Source organism: Manacus vitellinus, unplaced genomic scaffold, assembly GCF_001715985.3.
Source record: "Manacus vitellinus isolate BGI_N305 unplaced genomic scaffold, ASM171598v3 scaffold_60_pilon, whole genome shotgun sequence".
NCBI classification, from domain to species: Eukaryota; Metazoa; Chordata; class Aves; order Passeriformes; family Pipridae; genus Manacus; species Manacus vitellinus.
This window is the reverse complement of record NW_021940687.1, coordinates 181884-203825: the sequence shown is the minus strand read 5'-3', so window position 1 is coordinate 203825 and position 21942 is coordinate 181884. Positions and strand designations below refer to the sequence as shown.

General features: G+C 43.8%; 1 protein-coding gene across 1 annotated transcript in view; it reads left to right on the top strand.

Annotated features, from left to right (window-relative positions):
• Nucleotides 1-937: 937 nt before the first annotated feature.
• The window catches only part of OTOS (otospiralin), a 51328-nt gene continuing 30323 nt past the window's right edge, over nt 938-21942 (top strand). The window contains exon 1 of the mRNA XM_008930214.3: nt 938-1032. Coding sequence (XP_008928462.2) covers nt 997-1032 — 36 coding nt within the window. The 5' untranslated portion in view covers nt 938-996. The remainder of the gene's footprint in view (nt 1033-21942) is intronic.

Genomic DNA, 21942 nt, shown 5'->3' with positions numbered 1-21942 from the left:
GAAAAATACCCCACCTTGTTCAGGGCCATTTAGACACCCCACACTGCAGCACTGCCCCTTTAGAATAGAGAGCTTTCCAAAAATTCTCAGCTGTGTTCACTTTCTGTCCCAGAAACATGGACTTAATCATGAAATCTGACACGACTGAAGTCAGTGGTTTTGATCCCATGGATTGTTTGTACACTTAATACAGAAAAGCTGTATCTGATTTTGTTGGTTCCCACTAACAATCGGTGCAAAATGATGAGGTATTGATGTTATCTGAATTCTTTTCTCATTACATCAAACTTCAGAAAACATGCTGTGGCAATTTGCACTTGTGACATAATGAGTGTCAATTGCTACAAAGGAAGCACAGACAATCTGAGAACTAAGAGACACAAGGATTAAAGTGGTTCTCACCGACACACACTTTTATCTTAACTAGGAGGAGTCTTGCTATTAAATTTCACAAGCAAGCACAACCCTGAAAAACTCAGTAGCAGTGCCCAACCTCCCACATATTCCAGCGCAAGGAAGCATTAGGAGGATCTGGTTCTCCTTAGGAAAGCCACAGGGCTGCTGTGTCCCTTTCCAAATACTGACAGTGACACCCCCTACATACAGTATCAAGGAAAGCTCAAGCCTCCATCCTCAACTCATCTCAGTGCTTTTCCAGTTCCCCCCTCAATATTTGCATGTCCCAAATTTCCTCTCCAATCGTCTTTGCAGTAGAAACACCCTCTCTGCTATCTCAGAAGCACCTCTTTAGCCCCTCCACTCCAAAATCCCTTTGCCCCAAGGCTGCTGCGCAACAGCCCATCTGTGCTGGGATGGATGTTTTATCACTGTTTTGGGCCAGGTTCTGCTCCCAGTGCAGGAGGAGGAGAGAAAGCAGTGCCTGCTTTGCCTGTGCTGCACCTCACAGCAGCACAAGGCTCACCCCAGAAACCCCACATATCACTCTAGAAGCTGAGAGCCATCTGCAGCCCACAGTATGTCCTCACCTGCTTGTGAATGACCTCCAAAGGAGCTCATTTAAAGCTTCCTTTGGTAAGTATAGATTGTTTAGTCTTGCACTGCAGACATGTCTAATCCACAGCAGCAGCAGATTAGATCAAATACTTGTTATTGTTTTGCTATGGGAAGACTATTTTTAAGGGAGGGGGGAGGTTGGAAACCTGTGTCATTTCCAAATATATGGCAGTTATTAATCTCAACTAAGTAACAAAGTTTCCATAATTTTTTCTCCCAGTCATCTAATTTGGTTTTTTTGCCTGTTTTATTCTCATTTTGACTTGTCTTGAGACTAAGAGCTTTTTATGCAGAGATCATCACTTTCAATACATTTATACAGCACCAAGCACTAAAGAACACTAAACATGTGGGTCTTTAACACTATCAAAATATAAATGTATAATCATATGCTGCATCACTAACCTACGGGAAGCACAGATGGTATAGCACTGATATGGTTTGAAGCTGGCTCCCTGCCAAGTCTCCAAACCTTACCGCAAGAAGTCATGTGTCGTCCCCCCCCCAAATCTCAGGGAGAAGAGGGAGAAAAACAACTAAGAAAACCCGAAACGACAGAGAGACAGCTAAAGTGATATATAAATATAAATATATATAAATATATTTACACTTTTTACAGTTATAATATTGAAATATATACAATTTCACAAGGGAAAGGGAAGGGGGAAGGGAAAAGGAACAAAACCAAAATAAAATATATATATCCCTATTAGTGGCCCAATATCTAAACAACTAAAAGAATTAGTGAAGAAATATCTCACTACTCTCCTTGGGACAACCAAGAGTCGCTCTGGAACGATCGCCGGCAACCTCTGTCTCCCAAGGTCGGCAAGGCCTAACCAGGCCTCGCTCCCAACACGGCAGACCCGACAGCAGGGAACCTGCACCTCCAAGCCGCCGGAAGGAAAGAAGAGAGCGAAAGCCTCTCCTCCTTTCTTCTTATAGTCTGGTTTACGTAAAAATTGTAGGGAATACTGGGTACATCTGGACCCTTCCTTGGTTACAAACTGGTCACCAAGGAAGGCCTAAGCCAAACTACCACAAGCACCCAAGAGTCCTGGGGCAGGACTCCTTCCATTCTGTTGCACAGCGAGGCAGTGCAATAAGTCACAGCCTAAAACTAAGCTTTTAAGTTTGGGAATTATGTACCTAAAAAGTTTACATCTGACTTTTTGAGGCAGGGGCCAGGTTGGCTCCAGCTTACTGAGATGCTGAAGCTGCAGGACACTGAGCAGTAACTGGAGCACATACTAGTCAAGACCAGATACAGGCATTATTAAAGTAGTTATTGCCATACTTTTTTGGCCCCTGAAGTCTATCTCAGCTGGATGCACTGCAGTGTAATCGCCTTGACACACAGACACAAGAGCAACTTTAAAGAACTCCTCTGTGATAAAACAGCAGGACTTGCCTGATCTCAAGCAGGAGCCCTCAGCTGCAGAGGTTAAGCAGATACAGTTGATGCCCCAATTGAGCAGAGCTAAAAAAGGAGATTATGTGAGTGCATTTGCTCTTGCCTTCATTCCTCCTGTCCTCCAAATGGACTAAAGCTTTGCCCTGTCAAACTCTGAGAAACAATGTGCTCCATCTGTTAGTCTTGTCTTGCTGCTTTTCCTGTAGAAATACAGTGGCTTTCCAAGTTAAAATCAAGGCCTCCAGATCCCTGATGCTGTGCGTCTAGAGGAGGCATTATTAGCCTGAGCTTGTAGGTGGGGAACAGACAGATTAACCAATTTGCCTCTAGATTACTCACAAAGCCCTTAGCTGAGCCCAGGGCTGAACTCAAGACCTGTCTCCCAGCCAGTCCTTCAGTAAGACTTTTCTTCTCTCCAATAGGATCTGTGATTTTTCCATAGAAAAACTGTAGAAATTATCTGTTACCATTTCTGCACAAAAATTTCCATATCTGAGGTTGACAGAAGGAAGAAAAACAAGACAATGGGGAGTAAAGTCAGAGAAGGTAGCATATGATAGCTGTCAAAACTATTCAGGGTTGAGATTCCCAGGTTTATACATCCAAAGAACTGAGTCAGCTTCCTCCCAATAAGCATTTATTGGGACCACTGACCGCTTCCAAGGTCAGCATGTGCCAGATACTAACATTAATTACAACAGAACAAACAGCTTTTAGCAATCATGAAATTCATCATTCTCCAGGTGCTGGTAAGCCTGTTCCCAGTCCTACTCCAACTTTGTTATTTTTAATAACTTACTCTGGAAGGATTTCGAATGTGAGTTCCCTTTTCCATTCATTCCTTTCTGTTAGTACAGCCAGGGATTCTAGCAGTTGGTTTCAAGTGATATTTACTGCTAAAAGCCTGCCAGACATGCTGACTGGTAAATATGCATTACGTTGAAAAAAAAAGAAACCTCTCTTTCTGTTGATGCACTGGATTTCTGTGGTCAGCTTCACACCACCTAGACAATTTCATACCAAGGGAAAATTGAGTTTTGAATTCCAGAACTTCAAATATTAGTAGCAGCATAGAAAATGAGCACAAAAAATGGTGTTGTCAGTGGCCTTCCCTCAAACAGCCAGCAACATTCTTAGCCAGTAAATGCTAAAGCCTGTAGGCTCCAGCTCTAGTCTCTTATATCACATATTCCTGCAATTCCATCTTCTAGTTCAGTCTTGCTGGAGACTTACTGCACTGGGACCTTAGGAGAGGACACTGAACTCTTGGGGGCTTGTGCTGGTTTAGCACCTGCAGACCCTTCCAGCCACAAAACTTCATGGGTGGCCGAGGTAACCCTGATGGCCACAGCAGCTTCCCTTATGCACTTCATGAAGGACACGATCAGCAGGTCTGACAACACCTCTACTTCCACTGAAAACCCAGGTGCCTGTGCAGAGCCTCAGCTGGGAAAAACCTTTGAACCAACTGCAAAGCTCCAGGAAGCCCTTTCCAGCCTTTTCACCCAGGAAAAAGGAACCGGGGGGTAAGGGTTTCTCTATTCTTCTCTCATTCCCCAGGTTTCACAGCTGGGGAGAATCCAAGATAACTTTCACAGAAGAGGACAACCCAGCCTTGTGAGATGTTTCGGTCAGGTCTATGCACACAACACTCAGTTTTGGAGGTCAGACGACACGGAGGCCTGAAAGACTTTCAAATGTGTCAAACCGACATAAAAATCTAGTTGGTGGCAGTAAAAGATGCAGAACTGAATCTAGATTACAAAACAAACTCACAAAGCCTTCAGTAGTTCAGATGCAGCTCATACTGTGCAGAACTATTACAAAAACATTGCTCCAAAAGCACTTCCCAACATCTGCACTTTTTAAAGTCACAATTAAGGGCTGCCGAATGTTCTGTTCCTGCCGTTTTTCCCAAAAATCATGTCTTGGCAGAAAAAACGTTACATCTTTTCTGCTGCAATGTCCTTCCTGTGCCAGCTACAACGCCAAGCATCATTTATAGCCACATAAAGCCAGAATGAGCTTATACAAGACTGTCTTAGTAAACCCAAATTGAATTGCAAACAGATCCACTTCTTTGTGTAGCAAATCTGTTATCACAAATCTAGGATCTAGAGAAGTGCAAGCCTGTATAACAGAAAAGCTCATCAGTTGAGTCCTGTTGTCCTCACTCAGGTAGAATCATATAACCATGTAGGCTAGAAAAGACCTTTAAGGTCATCAAGTCCAACCCAGTACTACCAATCCTAAACCATGGACTAAACCCTGTTCCCTAAGCACCACATCTACATGCCTTTTAAATACTTCCAGAGATGGTGATTCCAGCACTTCCCTGGGCAGCCTGTAAGAGGCTGGAGTCTCCCTTGCCCTCAACAGGACTGGATGAGGGAGAAGAGCTGGGCTGGCAGCACCCCTGCCCCTTACCTCCCTTGCAGGTGTAAGGCACTGTAAAGCTATACAAGAACCACCAGGTCTGTTTGCTTGTCATAATTTTGCTTTCCAGTCTTTCACAAAATTAAATTAACCTTCACCTACACCACTGTAGCCTCATTTACAATCAGACAATTATTTCAAGGTAACACAGCAGCAGTTTGGAGAACTTGGAGAAAAGCAAACTGGAAACATAGCCCTGAGGGATGGTGTCATTGAGCACTGAAGAGCAGGTGATATGACTCATCCCATTACTGTGCATTACAGGATGCTAATTATGGCTCAAGAACAGCAGGGAGATAAAGGTATGGAAAGAGTGGGGACTATCTGGAAGTGGTGGACACACTATGAGAATGAGACCTGCATTAGACCGTGACATACAATTTCAAAGGGAGCAGGTGAAAACACTGAAAATAATGAGCATCTTGCAATGAAAGCATTGTCAGCTCTGGTGTTATTTCTTTGCAAAACCTGGAGCTTTTCCCTGTAACAATCAAGTGGAGGAGGAGGGGGTGTGCACACACATGTAGACACTAGGTATTTTTAAAGCCTATTTTCAATATACTTTTAAAGTTAAAAAAAAATCAAGGGGGAAACTTCATCTTGCAACAATCTTCTTTCAACCTCAAACCATAGTGACTATTTAAGGAAAGACACACTGAAAACAGCTCCTTCCCTTGGAGCTGTTGCTAAAGATGCAGTCCTCAACTGACAATCCTTTCTTCCCCAAGGAGGGACCCATTGCTATGTATTGTACACTAGACATTCCTGTGACCCCATTTTCTCAACTCAGCCCACCCCTTCCTTCTGCTCCATCTCAAAACATTCCTACAACATCCATAATCGGTGCACAGGCAGAGTGCTCAGCCACAAAATATCCATAAACCCTCTTTTAATCAGCAGAGCTGAACAGCACAGCCCATGATGGCATATCCCACATTCCACAGCTTTTCTTCACACATCTGACCACAACACACTACACAAAAGAGGTTTCCAGCAAACTTTTGTATGAGTCTGGGCTTACATCTGGTTCTTAAATTAGTGCAGTATAGGTTACTGCCCCACAATGCCAAAACATCATGGTATTTGCAAAGAGGAGAAAACTATTTACATTAAGATATTTTTCAGAAGCACTGAAGTCCCCATCAAAGAGTGCTCAAAATCCTTCTGGAAATTGCTTCTTCACTCTATTTTAATCTTCCTATAGAAATAACACATTTAATTGGCGCAGAGATGATGAACAAGCAATGAAAAGGTCAATCCTAGCACCCAGGGCTATTTCAGTCCGAGGTATTACACCACACCTATCTATATTAAAAACACTTTAGCAAGGTTTCAAAGCCACGTGTCCAATAGTTCAGAGATCCATTGAGCTTTTGTATTGCTTCCTGAAAAGCCTGTTTGATTATACAGTCTAATTACATGATCACATCTTACTTTTCCCCAGAAGTTCCCTGTCTCATTTAAGACACAGAATAAATGACAATATTACATTACATCTGTTGTGACCTGTACTTACCCCGTGCTCCTCTTTACTGCACACTGCTCAAAGCATGCACTAAAGAAAATTATTTCTTTACAGCCTCTTGCAGTGCTCGGCTCTTGCATCCAAGCACTTCAAACAAATTATTTTTACAATAAAACAGGGATATGAGGTGCTTTTACTCTGTGTATAGAAAACAGACTCTGCACCTAAGATAATGCACTCCAGAGCTTCATCTCAGCCAGCTAACACCAGCTTTCAAACCTCTTGATGTGATATTTGGTTCTTGACATAGAACAACACATCATCAAACCTGGCTTAAGATGATGTTTAGGACTCTGTGAACCGACTGAAAGATAATGGATATACAAATATCCAAGTCATGAGACTCTTCACTCCTAGTTTTCTTTTCCCATCTCTCCATTTAGCTTTTATCCTTTCTGCAGATCAGCCACACTCATCCTCTAGAGCTCCTGGATGTCATTTGGCCACTGAAAAGGATGTGGGAAAACACATTTCTGGGGAAATGGTTATGTACCCTTGGAACTAAGCCCGCGCATTGCCAGGATGAACTGGGAGGCAGCTACCAAACCAAGTCAATTCTGTCTGCAAGACTGGAGAGCATGTAAAGACCTCTCACTTGGTCAGGTTCGGATGGTGCTTCCCTACAGGAGCAGAGGCCACCCCATTAAACCAAAACATCCTGTTTTAGTCCACAGCTCAGTAGTCTTACACCTTTATAAAGAAAAGTTAATAAAACAGTACCTGTATAAATACATGCACCATTCTTGCTGAAGCTTCCCAAAAACATCCAGCTTAATGCAGATATGCCAACTGGAAAATTTTAGTCCATGGTACTTGCATTCTGATGACATTTAGAAGGGGCACTAGACCACTTTACCTGAAGGTCCAGAGATTAGCTCAGTGGGTTAGAGCATGGTGCTAATACCACCAAGGATGTGGGTTTGATCCCTACATGGGTCATTCACTTCAGAGTTGCACCTGATGATCCCCGTGGGTCTCTTTCAACTCAGAATATTCTGTGATTCCAGCTCCATCTCTGACTATGCAGAAAATCAGGTTTAAAGTAGCTTCTTTAAACCCCTGCAGCATGAAAAAACAGCACTTCCCAGGCGGGCCCACTGCTGGCTGACGGGGCACCCCAGGGCCCCAAACTGTCACCTGGGGGCCGTTTGGCTGTATGCACACACCCCACCCCCCACCCCCTTCCAGTTGCTATGGAAACAAAGGTGATGGCAGCACTAAGATAGAAGTGGGGCTGAAAGGGTGAACTCAAATTAACATCTGCACATGGACTGCGAGCAACTGAAGTCAAGAACCATTATCTCAGCTTGTGTTTGCCTACTACACATCTAAAACCGCACTCGTAAATTTCTGCATTTGAACTCGGCACTTTTGACATTCCCAACAACCCCTTAGTATCCTGTGCTGAAGCATGGATATTGCCATTCCATAACAATAGGCAAAAAAAGCAACAAACGCACAGAAGTGCCTCTGCTCCCACTGCCACCTCCCTGCCCACTGGCACATCAGCCAGCAGAGCAAGCTCTGCAACTTTTCCCAGGAACTAAAAGAAGCAACATTGGAGCAAAAGTTGAGTGTCAGTGGTGATGATGAGAAAGTTTTGTCAGGAAAGAACAGATACCATCTGACATGGAAACAGCAGCAGTAATTTGGAAATTAGAGACCCAGGCATATGCTTTCTAAAATTATCCATGAAACTAAAACCAAGGGCAACATACTTAAAATGCTCTTACACCAAGCCTGCAGACAGCCTGCATGCACACTGTAGGACTGCTGTCTGAACTGGACTGGCAAAGCAGCCTCCACTGTGTTGGACCTGGAATCTGCCTTTGGATGAGCACAGACTCCAGCATTAGCCTGTCCATCTCCACCTCGAATGCCAATGTCTCTAGCGCTGTGTGTTGCTGTAACACTACTCACAAGACACACTCAGACATACCTTAGGTAGTTCTTGTTTCATGCCAGATTGGTCAAAGTATTCCACATTTATTTTAGTGCTGCCTAATTGACTTTCCTCTCCCCAGGATAGCACTAAGCACATTTATTTGTTTGATGTGATTTTCAACCAACTGCAGAAAAAAGTGGCTTCCCAGTCAGTTTCTCAAGGACAAAAGTGAGAGTGCAGACAATATTTATCTGAAAACAGCCTCAGTTGCCACTCACCATGACTCTGCCCTCAGACAGCTACTCCTGGGTGGCAGCTGCCCAATAACTCACCCTGCACTAACAGAGGAGGAAGAGCCCTCCTGGCACTCAGAAGCAGTGGGTCAATGACAATCACATACAGACAAGGCAAAACATGGGCACTGGTTAACCAAGACAGTGCTCGAGGATGTTAATTTAACTCAGCCACAGCTTCCCCTGGGGAGTTTGCAATAAAGGTAAAATTCCCAAGTACCTGTGAAGCATCATGAGATATATCAACCACCAGCACTGCAAGGTTCTCTTTTTACCAGCCATTCCCCACCTTTTCCTCACTCTATCAAAACCTCCAGTTTCAACTTCCTGTTGTCAAAACAGGAGACTGACACCAAACTGTGCAACAGAAGTGCTAGTGCTCTGCAGTTACTTTACACCACTTGCACTCTAGGGACACAAGCCATTGAAATCAGTGACCCTGGTTCTTCCCAGGGCTGTTTCTGTGCTAGGGAGCACAGGAGCAGTGCCACAGTACATCAGACAAGGTCAAACACAGTCTTTGCAGTACATGAAACAGGCAAACTGAGAGGAAGCCCTTAGTAAGAATGCAAGCCTAGGAACAGCGCTGCTGTGGACAGCCAAAAGCAGGAGTCACTTCTTGTGCCTCTAAATGACACCTTGTCATGATTCAACATATGCCATCTCATCTGTCATCATCATGGCTGGGCTTTGTGAATGAAGATTAGGGAAAGGTCTCTACCCACGTTTGTCACAAGCGCACTGGTGGCTAAAAAGGCCAATACGAGACAGGCATGTCCGGTTGCAAAAGGCACAGCAGAAAGACTCCTTAGGTGGTAAATTCTGCAAGGTACGATTCTTTCTGCGTTGTCTTTTCTCCTCAAGGGTGATCCTGCTGTGTTCTCAAAGGAAACAGCAGTGTTATAGATGGTGTGTCTCCAGACCTCCCAGCTGGAGGCCAGAGTAGACCAGTTATGTTGATCAATATGGCCAAGGCTGAGATGATGTTTCAGGCAGTCCTTGTATCTTTTCTTCGGGGCTCCTCTCTTGCGGCAGCCGGTGGCAAGTTCACCATAAAGCAAGATCTTAGGGAGATGGTGGTCCTTCATCCTGGAGACATGCCCTGCCCAGTGCAGCTGTGTTCTCAGCAACATGGCCTCAATGCTTGTGACTGCTGCTTGTTCTAGAACAGATGTATTGGTCACATAATCTGACCAGTGGATGTTTAGGATTGTATGAAGGCAGTGTTGATGGAAGTGTTCTAGGAGTTGCAGGTGGTGGCTGTAGATGACCCATGATTGAGATCCATATAAGAGAGTAGTCAGCACTATGGCTCTGTAAACACTGATCTTTGTACTTTTCTTCAAGTGTTTATTACACCATACTCTTTTATGGAGTTTTCCAAAGGCACTGTATGCCTTTGCTAACCTGTTGTCTATCTCCCTGTCAATCTTACCATCCAAGGAGATGAGGCTGCCTAGGTAATTAAACTGCTGGACTGATTTGAGCACTGATTAGCCAATGGTGATGTGGGGATGATGGAAGACTTCCTGAGGTGCTGGTTGATAGAAAACTTCTGTTTTCTTTAAACTGACTTCCAGCCCAAAGAGTTCAGCAGCATCTGCGAAGCAGGATATTAAACGCTGCAGAGCTGCTTCTGTGTGAGCAACAAGGGCGGCTTCATCAGCATAAAGCAGCTCCTGGACAAGGTGGTTCAGGGTCTTAGTATGGGCCTTCAGTCGCCTTAGGTTGAAAAGGCTTCCATCAGTACGATATCGAATGTAGATACCCTCCTGATCATCAAGGTCTGCCGTGGCCCTTTGGAGCATCCTGCTGAAAAAGATTGTGAATAGGGTTGGTGCGAGAACACAGCCTTGTTTCACACCATTAGTTATTAGAAAGGGCTCAGAAAGTACATTGCCATAACTGACTTGGCCATGTTGATCCTCATGGAGTGAGATGATCATGTACAAGTGCACAAATAGGGAAAATGGACTCAGTAGTATTGGAAGAACCCAAATGTTTGAGAAAGGATTTTGATGGCAAAGGCAACAACTTAATGGGGCATGTCACATAAAAAGTGAGAACAGGAACAGTGACGCTTGTGGAGGGAAAAAAAGATGAATAGGGCCATTAAGGTGGCATCATTAGCCTAGCAGAGGGAACAGTAAATAAGCAACCAGGCTGGGAGAAAACATGTGGGAGTTACATAGGCAGCTGGATAATCAGACAACATATGGCCATATTAACAATGAAGCTTTTGTGAAATCACTGAAGAATGAATTCTGCCACAAAGCTTGAGAGTACAAAGTTTACTTAAAAGGATAGACAAACCCCAATGAGTTAAGCATGTTCTTCAAAAACTAACATGCAGAAGGCACAACATCATTTCATGCTAAACCTGCAGTCAGCTGCACTGGGACTAGACCCTCAACCTTTTTAGTTCAGTGGTACTATTTTGATCTGGTATCCATGAGCACAAGTGCCACATTTTCCCTGTGTGCTCAGGCTGTTAACCTACAAGAACCTGCCATGCTCTCTACTGACAATGCCATGGTTTGCTGCTGCAAGAAGGTTAAGGAGTGGGATAATGAACTCATTCTCAACCTGTACCCTCTAAAACAGCAATAGAACTGGGTATGTCAGGTGAGCTCAGATAATCTGGAAACACAAACAGGGAAGGCACTCCTTCTCTCCAGAGGGAGAACTGAAGAGGCAATCCTGAAGTATCACTCTGTATAAGGTAATCACTTCAAATATTTCAGGTTAAAACCTACCCAAAAGTAAGGAAAAAACTTGCTCTGCACAGCAGACTCAGCTAAAGCTGTGCACCAGTCCTTCAGCAGCACATGGGCTGGGCAGCAAAATCTACCTTACACTTACGAGTGGGGTTGCTCGTTCTAGGATATCTGCCTCAGTGAGACACTGAATAGGGGTGTCACTCCAGGGAGGAACGTCTCCTTTGCAGCAGCGTGCCCAGTTGTCATCCTTACCCATACTGGATACCTTGCCTGATATCTGCAGTAAGGAAAACAGACAGGTCAATGATTCTTAATTTTGGCACTCTGAGCAGGGAGTGCCAAGCCTTTGCTGAGCACTGACAGCATGCCTTTGCAGTCACGTATCCATCAATATTAATATCCAGTAAACGCCACAGTTCTCCCCTCACTGCTGGTTTTACACTGCAGTCAAGACTCCCAGAGCCAGCAGTACCAAATATTTCCATCTCCTGCAGTACTTTAGCCCTGCTACCATCTGAGCCTACTACTCTGAGGCCAGAGTCAGGATTAGCATTTGATGCCTTTAGGATCTTGTGGCTAATAAAGGCCAGGGAAATGGTATGAAAGAAATGAGGAACTGTTTCAGAAAATTGAAACAAGTGACAGGGAACAAAAATCCTTCTCAAACACTCCGTAAAAAACTGAGGTTTGGGTTTGACAAGATGATTTCAAGTCTCATGGAGGCATCCAAAACCTGGGTGAAGGTCAGGTACAATACAAAAGAAAACAAGTAAATATTCATGCCTGGCTTTATGCCTTTTTAAAAATTCAGTCCAGCTTCAGTCCTAATTTTCTTATCATTTCTTAGCACTGCTGTCACCATGTATGAACTATGTGCCATTGATGTACGTGCCCAGTGTAAAGATTAATTGGAGAACCACAATTCAGGAGGGGTATCTTAATTCCATTCTGCAGGTGCTCTGCAGTATTTCACACAACTTGTGGCCAGGACAATTTTATTAGTTCCATGCAAGAAGACTCATGCCAAGTGCTGTTGCTCAGCCTCGGGTAGCTGAAGCTGCTGCACAAATTCCAGGTCATGGAAGAGGCGGGGAGGGGACAAGACAGGGACTCTGGTAGGGGGGTACCTGTTAGTTTAAAGACAGAAAACAGGGACAGCTCAAATATATCAAGATGAAAGGCAAGTGCATAGACCTTTACTTCAGACAGAGAGATTCTCACAGCAAGGGCTGGGGCAATGATGCCATTGCTTTTGGCTCCAAAGATTGGAAAATCAGAGATTGTGGGGTGGAATTTCCTTTCAGTTGCCTCAGTTCTTTCAAGAATAAGAACTAAGCCTGATATTTACCCCTTGTTTTGGGAATAATTATCCAACAGTATGAAACTCCTTTGCCTAATTTGGACAAAAGCAAAGCAAAGACTATCAGATTAATCCTGCTGGTACCAAAACCATTACAAAAATGCATTAACAGATGTTGTGCCACTACTTCAAGGAGACAAATGATAGTGTTACTGAGGACAGGAGAATGAAGCTCTGTAGCCACTCTGCTCAGCCCAGATTCAGGTGCTGGGAGAAACTAGAAGCTAAATATTTAAAAATAGAAAAACTTGTCCAAAAAGAAATTTTGGCAGTTGACAATCAGTTTTACAGTTATAACACTCTGAATAAGAGGGTCTACATAAATACATTTTTACATATTTTTACATCAGCTCTTAAAGTCAAATCTCGGTCCTGCAGCTGACTCAGAGCTCTGCTCATGGTACAGGAACTTTTAGAGGTCTCACCAAGACTGCCTTTTTTGTAATTTAATACAAATACCAATTTCAGCATGCAAATTATGTGTGAGGCCAGCTCTTAGAAGAGCTGGTTATCCTCAATTTCCAGGAAAGTCAGGAGAGTCAAAGAATCCCTAAAGGCACAGGATCAGAGTACATTAGAAAATGGATGATTACCATGTTATGAAATCCTGATACATTCAGTTAGTTAATGCTTCTGAGGAATACAGGAGTAGGCAATAATAGGAGCTAATAGTTCATTCCAAAGAATTAGAGGAAACTAGAGGCAGTAAAATTCTGCATTTCAGCCTAAATATTTTTAATATGTTTCTAAAGAGGTGGGGGGAAAAGTCAGCTGTAAGTATTCTCTAGATAGAATAATTAAGCCTCCACTCTGACATGTCTCTGTAGGTATTTATTTTCCATTACTAGAGGATCAAAATTATAGTTTAATTACCCACAGAATTCGAAAGGCATACTCCATTTTATTCAAAACATCATTGACTGGATTACAGGAAAAGTCCACCAAGCTCCCATATACCTTTAATAAGGCAAAGCAAGAGACAAAGGGCAGCCCCAGGACAGAGGAGGGAAAGGAAGGCAGGAATGCACTGCAGTGGCAGTGGACACCCTGCTCCTGGTAGGGATCTTCCCAGGCCAGGCTCTACAGGGATATATCCAGGGTCACCTTTATCCATCCTCTAGGGATTCCTCCACTTTCCCAGGTGCTGGTTCTAAGCATGGATGAAGTTTCACATGCACATCACCACGCTCATTCACTGGCCTGGATTTCAACAAGGGATTACGGAACACAGCTCCCCCTCGACAGCCAAAGCTCTTCTAATTTCTTTACATTCCTTTGAAAGCCTCAGACTCATATCATCCTTTCACATACAAATACTGGTTCCCAAAATTCACATAAATAACATTCGCCAAATCTCAGGTATTGTAACTTTAACATAATGCATAAGCACAAGCACTTCCTGGACACACTGAGTCTCTCCCCACAAAAAGCTGTTGCAGCAGGGCAGGTTATCCCTTACCTGTGCAAGCACCCAGGACCAGTGGCTCCCCTGCAGTGACAGAGCAGGGCACCGAGCACGGGCGCTGTCACTGATGTCTGGTGCCCTCTCCTGGCACCAACAGCCACACGACCTGATAAATCCTGGCTAGATCGTGACAGTCAGGATATTTCAGTGTATTTTCAGGACTGTGTGGCAGCCAGTTAAACCATACATTAGAAAATATGATTTTATATCAGATAAGAATAAGGTACTGACAGAATAACTATTTTTTTACTCTTTTCTTGGTATAGATTTCCTTAAATTAACATTTTGGGGGAAACAAAAGCTTCCTGCTTCCCAGAGGAACACAGTTTAACTTTAGTTACAAGCTTCCTAGTCTCATTAAAAGGAAATCGAAATACTCTTGTGAAACACTTCTGATTAGAAACAAGCCTTTCAATTACTCTAGAACTCCTTCTCAACCAACAAGTAATGCAACTAAGGTCCCCAACACATAGAAAATTTTCTCTGAAGTTACTTTAAAAAACTGTTGGATAATTTATCCCAATTAAACGCTAAAAACATAGAAAATGTACATGTTACCCCAGACAATCATTCTCTGTTTGGAAGCCTGTATAGAAGATTAATATATAGAGCATTACAGTTTCACTGATATTTGTGCATGAGCACTTGATCCATATCCTGCAAAATCCTAGGCAAGAAGACACAGGAACAGCTCACAGATACATGGTGTTAGTGTTTACATCAAAGTGCTTTGCCTCCTGTCTATAAAGAGAAGTCAATTTAACACACTCTTTATTTTTTAACTAGCAGAATTTTAGAATTGGCCTACTTACTAGTCCCTTCAGTATTTATTATATAGACATTAACTACACATTAGCTCCCCAGCTGGATTTTCTAGCTTATATTCCAAACTAACACGAGCAGTCATAGGCAAAACTTCACTGCAAGTCAAAAGTTTAAGAGAGCTCTTGCATACTTTGGGAAAGAGGATTATTAATCTAGATCCCTAGCATAAAATTTTCTTCAAATGTTTCAAGAATAAAAAGTCATAAGGATAAACACAGTGATTTCAAAGTTAGCAAGAAACCCACAGTTAACTGACTGACCTTGCTGGGTGGAGGCACTGATAATAATATAAAAATAATAGCCATGTAAACCACTTCAACCCCAGTTACACAGAGCTACCTGAAAGCTGCAAAGAGCTTATTCCACACCTAAATCAGCTACCAGACATTAAATTTATAGAAAAATACTCCAATGCATGCTTTATGCCCAGTATTTATCTGTACCTCCTCCTCCTCCAAAGCTCTCTCTTAGTACAGAGGACACAGACCAGGATCCTCCATGCACAGAGCTGCTGCTTCTTTTCCTCAGGCTGAATTCTGACTCCAGGCATCACCATCATCTCCAGGGACTCAGCCTGGGATCCCTCCAGGCAAGTGCTGTGCAAACAGAAGACAGCAGACAGTGAACATGGGAGCTTAAAACATTACAGCCACCTCACTCAATTGCTTTAGCAGCATTTCTCTTTCCAGACCTACCTTCTTCTCAGCCCCAGACATTACAATTTGGGCCCCCAAGACTACACTGCCCTGCCAGGATGCCTCAGGGAAAATACCCCTGTTCCCGAGGAGCCTGCCAGAGACAAGAGAAGGAGTGATGCAACAGGGAATTGTACACAGGACAAGCTTTTGGGGAGTTCTCCATTTCTAATTTGTGTTTTATAATCCGGACTCAGTCCTTTGTGCTTGGTGAATTAACTAGTCCCTTGTCAGGTCATTTTTTTCTCTTCCTAAGACCAATGCACTTGTGCTGGTTTCAGCTGGGGTAATTTTCTTCACAGTGGCTGGTGTGAGCCTATGTTTTGGATTTGCACTGAACACAAGATTGATAATATAGAGATGTTGTTATTGCTGAGAGGGCTTACACAGAACTTTTATCAGTTCTCCAGCTAAACAGGCTGGAATGAAACAGGGGCAAACACAGCAAGTCGTCAGCCCTTGCTCCCCCAGTCACACTCTCCACTTGTGCACCTTTCCTTTGGCCTGAACAGCTGGCTTTCCTTACATCCCACAGTTTCCCTGAGAAATGCCTGTTTGGGGAATACAGTGGGCTACAAAGCAGCAGCATGGCAGGACTCATTCTGCACAGCTGAGCTACCCTGGGGTGTGGGGGAGCAGAGACTTCGCTTCCCTGCTTGGCTGGCAGATCCCCAAGCAGAGATCTGAAATAAAGGATTTAAAGAAACATCTAAATCCCATCCCTCTAGGTCAGAATATGCATAATAACAACAAAAAAATTGAGAAAGCCTCGGTGCATTCAAATACAGAGTTCTGCCTGGGAAGCTTTCTCCAAGCCTGAGGCTCTCCCTCCCCTCAGTGCACCAGATCACTCACCAAGGGAACTTAAGGAAAAAAATGGAAGATATAAATTAAGCCACACCTTGTGATGAAAGGGCAAATAGAACATTCTTGCTGAGGGATGAGAAGTGTGGTCACGACCAGCCCCAGCACACTGAGTGGCTGTGCTGTGGCACTCTCTGTCAGGGGGACTGCCATCCCAGAGACCCCAACAGAGGAGGCTGACTCTTTCTCAGATACCAGCCATCCCCATGTGCTTTAGGGCCACCCACCCGGATGAGCACAGCAGGAGACACTTATTAAATAATATCTATTAAACACAGGGAAGCTGCAGAGGCCACAGCTTGATGAAGGGTTAAAATATTGGAATGATAATTCCTGCCAAAATCTAGGAACACAAAGTGCCAGACCTCCCATGTTTTTATTGCAGACTTCTGCAGTAAGAGTCACTCAATTAGTCCCTACAAAAAAATATTTGTTTGTATACTTAGGTCCCTCAATTTAACAACTTCTAAAGGAGCCCTTTCACACCCTAGAAATGAAGCCAGGCTGGAATGCAAGTAGGTGGTACATGAGGTTTTTATTAACTGTCATATATCTAAACAAAAAGGTGTCAAGCATTGAAAGTCATCAACTGCAAAAACTCTCACAAGTATAATTTAATTGTAAACACACCCCTTATCTTTCATTAGAGATGCTTAAAGCAATAGTGCATTTCCATAGACCCAGATGTAGTCTTTTAGAGAAAATCCAGAGTTAATGACCCTCACAAAAAGCGACCCTGACTGTTCACATGGTGCTGCCAACAGCTACACAGATGCCTGACTACAGTCGAGTGTCCATTGGACCAACAGCACTCAGTTCTGCAAGGAATATTAAACATGCATATACTTTCCACCCTTAGACCTACAAAATACCTGCAATCATTTTAGTACACAATTCACAACAAACATAATTTCTTCACAAAAGTGTTTGTCTCCAAAAAGGTCTAGTGCCTGGTTGAAGTTTCTCTACTCTCATCTTCCCTTCTTCATCCACAAGTTTTCCTTTATACTTTTTGTTATAAGTAAACCCAGGAAATTTGCTGCTCAAAGGGGTTAATAAAGTTGCTGTATTTTACTAACCACATTGTTAAGGGTCATGAGTTGACTGATTATGAAATGTCTAACCACAAGTTTGTATGCTGTAAAACACAGTGCAGAGTGACTCAGTATTTTTGGAGTTGTTTGATTACAGGCATATTGATATGGACTAATATAGAGGGGCAAGCCACGAGGAGTCCTATGATTAGATGACATCTTCCGATGGAAAATTCCAGGACCACGGCCTCATAGGGACTAATGACTTTAAAATCATTGGTGGAAGCCCCTCAGCAAAGGCAGATGCCCGCGAACGGAGGAGCCAACCACAGATCTGCCCGCGAAAGAGGAACCAAGCAGGGAGCAGCCCGCGAACCTCCCACCAATGGACTATGAACATGACTTTGGGGGGTGGTGTCAACAAAGGGTATAATTGTTGCCGTTTCGGTTCCCCATTTTGCAGACTGTGGTGGAGCAAGGGTCTCCCCGGTCGCCCTGCTGGCCGCTTTTGCTTGTTAGCATTAATAAACCTTTGTTTTACCTTGCAACCAAAATTATAGCCTCAATCTATCGATTACACTTTTATTTCACCCCTGGTTGAAGGCAAATGACCTTAAAAAGACTACTTTGTCAACCTCTTAGAAGAAATAAATTTTCACAGTCACAAGCTTCATTAATCTAACCATAGAATTTTAAATTGAAAGTGTCCATCAGTTAACTCTGTGGAACAGTGTGTTATGAGTATCTGGCTAAAACACTGGGCTTTCCCAGGACTGCAAACTTACATGTACACCTATGCTAACTGTCCATTTCGGTCTCTCCTTCCAACCTCCCTGGCTCCAGCTCCTCTCAGGCAGCTTTCTCCATCAGGAACTGGAGTCAGCTGCTCTGAAAGTATTGAAGGGAATCACCTCTTCAGGTTAATCATATGGTTATTAATGAGTAATCTCATGGGTTTAGCAGTATAACTCTCCTGCAAAGCAGAGGCAGAAGTTACCACAAACAGGAGCAATATTCATCTCTCTTCTTTTTTGTTTTAAAACAAACAAACAAACAAAACAAAACCAGCAGAAAGCTCTGAAACTCCCAGAAACATTCCTCCTTAAACCACTCCCAAATAACAAATAAATCTCTCCTTTCCTTCTGCTCATTCTACTAAAACCAGATACCTGTCTGTATCCCAGATACCTAAGGATCAAAGCCATAAGACAGGAAGAGTTAAAGCTTCTGGCCCTTCAGGGATCAAAAGCTTTCTCTTTCAGGAAACCCTCTCCACAGTACTCGCGCAGCATAGCAAAGACTCCAGAAGCAGAGACAGACCTTTTTGTCCTGCTCTTGCTTTTAAGGGCTTGTGTTCCTAGCAACCCTGAGGAAGCCATTAGAGTTAGTAAATGAGAGACACCTGAGGCAGCTGAACCTGAAGTAACACCTGCCCCTTAGCCAGGTTCTCAGTGAGGCCTTAGTAAAGGAAAAACAAAGGTATTAACCGTCCCAAAACAGGACCAGGGAGAGGGGTTCACTGCCTTGAGCAGACCCATGGTTTAGTGTGATCCAGGACCTGACAGAAATGGCCCCACATGCCTCAGTTCTCAGCCTGCTGTGGGGGAAGGAGGCAAGACAGATCACCAAAATAAGCTCAGTGTTGTCAGTTGTGCTGTGCTGTGGAGGAGGGAGGGGGGTATCAGTGTCCTGGTCCCCTGTGAGCAGTGGGGCTGCACAGACCCCCACAGCTCACACAGCTTCATGCTTCCCACTCACTCTGAGGGTGCCCAACCATGCGTCCTGCAGGACTCACCTCCAGTGCCAGAGGCTAGAGGGGTGTGCCACAGGGTTTGCTCTGCTCAGGGCAGGAAAGGGCTGCCCTCAGGACTTCTTAAGCCCCAGTTAGGGTAGGCTGGGGGCCAGGGAGCAGGAGGTTACCAGAGAGCAGCCCTGGGGCTGTTCTCATGACAGAAGGCTACTTACTTTCATGTTCACCATCTCATGGTTTCCTGTCCCCCTTGCCCTTTAGTCTGAGCCACAATTATCTGTGCCCTATTTTGACAATGCAGCTTGTGAAATCCATGACTGAGATATTTCCAGGTCAGCCAAATTCAAATTCTTGTACACCAGCTTTATCCTGTGTGGATTTGCTGTGTTATTCGGATACCAGTTGGTTGTGATTAACATAGCAGAGGACAGAAATGCTTAGCCACTTTCTTGCAGAAACATGTATTCCCGAGATACCCGTACAGAAAAATGTGTCACTTTGAGATTATGCAAAATTAACAGGTTTCAGACAATCTATTTGGCATCTTGATATTCTTGCTGTGTCAGTGGAGCCAAAATCATAGATTAATTCTTTAACTGCATTTATGGGAACTGGGTCACAGTTGTTGTCCACTGTTGGTCACAGTGGAAGAGGAAAATATTTCACCACTAGCTTGAGTTCAGCGAGAGCAAATGTTGGGCATGGTGAGCCCAGTGAGGAAGTTCCGGACACCCACCACATTCTGGAAAGGTGGGTGAACAGAAAGGCAAGGCTGTGACCCTTTAAAAAGTGTCCTCAGGGCAGAGGATACCTGGCAGCCACAGGGATATGAATAACCCTGCAGCAACACAAGGTTAAATCTTGCAGAAGGTGGAAATACTCCCTCCTGGGGCTGACAGCTGCAGGCAGAGGTTCACAAGGGGCTTTGCTGTTCCCGACTCCTCTTTGCCATCATCAAAGCAGCAAGTTTAATGCCATCTGTCCCCACATTTGCCTCCCTGAAGCAGAACGGAAACTCCAAGTGTCTTCTCTGGCACCCTGCTGCGTGCTTACCTTTGCCACCATGGTCCGCTTTGGAAAAGGGGCATTTCCTGAGGCTCTGGGCAAAAGCTGGTTGCCTGACATGCATCAAGGAGAAAGGGTACAAAAGAAGTATGCATCTGGTGAATATAATTGTTCTCCAGTCTCATTCCTGCTGTGTGGATTTACACTGGGAACAATGAAGCAATACTAGTGTGGAGCCAGTGTGTATGAGAGGAAACTCAAGCTTCGTGCCTCCGGCTTGTATTTAAAACACGTTGCCTACATGGATTGCTGTGTATGATATAATTAAGGTAACACATCATATAATGCTGGAGCAACATGAAACAGCACCTGCTCTACCTGACCTTTCCTGAGCTGTTGGATGCTCATTCATACCCAAAGCACATACAGGGTGAACAATAAAGGTATGTGCGCAGCTATTCTCCCGTATGGGCTCAATTTATCCCTGAATATTGTCATCAACAAAACATTCCTGAGCAGGGGAACAGCTTGGGTGATAGACCATACCTGACCACTTTCTCAACGCGGTTTGATAGTTACAGGCTCTGGTCACAGCTGTTCAGCATTATGGTGCTGTAGAGCTCCCACTTCCCTCCCCAGCTCATCCCATAGGAGTGCCGTAGGTCTGGAAGCTGGAGAGGACTGTAGCTATATATTTACATGCTAGCTGTCTTCTTTAATGAACAGCCTTCAGCCATCTGGAAGAGTCTCTAAATTACTTCTCCATATCACAGCAAAATCCACAGCAGATCAGAAGAAATGACCAGAAGTGCATCTCCCTAAATGGCCTCAATTCTGCAAAGACTAAATAATTGTGAATATTTCTATTGATTTAATTTTTGATGTGTCTAAAAATCTTATTAGCTTTCTTTCTTTCTTTTCCTCCTTTCTCAAGAATTAGATCACACCTGAGAAGAAATGCTTTCCTACAGATAAGACCTTCAAGTTTCCCACATAGGTAGGGCACAACTAGGACTGTCAGTGGAAATCAATGAAATGCAGCACATTTTGGCAACTTGCAAAATGTGTCTCAAGATTGGGATCTGTGACTGTGGCACATGTTACTTGCTATGATGACAGACCACAGTAAAAGAAGTGCCTTTCCTAAGAAGAGAGACACACAGAGCATGTCCCTGCTACATCCCAGTCAAGTATCCTTTCCAGGAGGGTCCTACCACGTGGACACATGTCGCTGTTAAATTGAGACAGCCCAAGCGACATAGAATCTTGTCATGGTTTGAGATCTCCAAAAATCTAATTCCTTAGTCTAAGCCCCCTCTCACATCTCAACCTAATGTGGGATGATTTTTTTCCAGACAAAACACCAGACTCAAAGTGGGGGAAAGGGAATATATTACAATGACTATACAAATAAATATTATAATACATTATACACACGATCTCAACTATCTCTACCATGACATAAGTATTTACAATGGATCAGATCTCTTCTTCCCTCCAAATAAAAGTCCAGGAGGGAAGAAGGACAGATCCCTTCTTCAGAGCAGAATGTCTCTAAGGCAGCAGTCATCTGTCCTTTTCTCATGCAGCAGCTGATGGCTGGATTTCTGCCAGCACTCACGAGGGAGGCCTCTCTTGGCCCCTTGACACAGGCAAA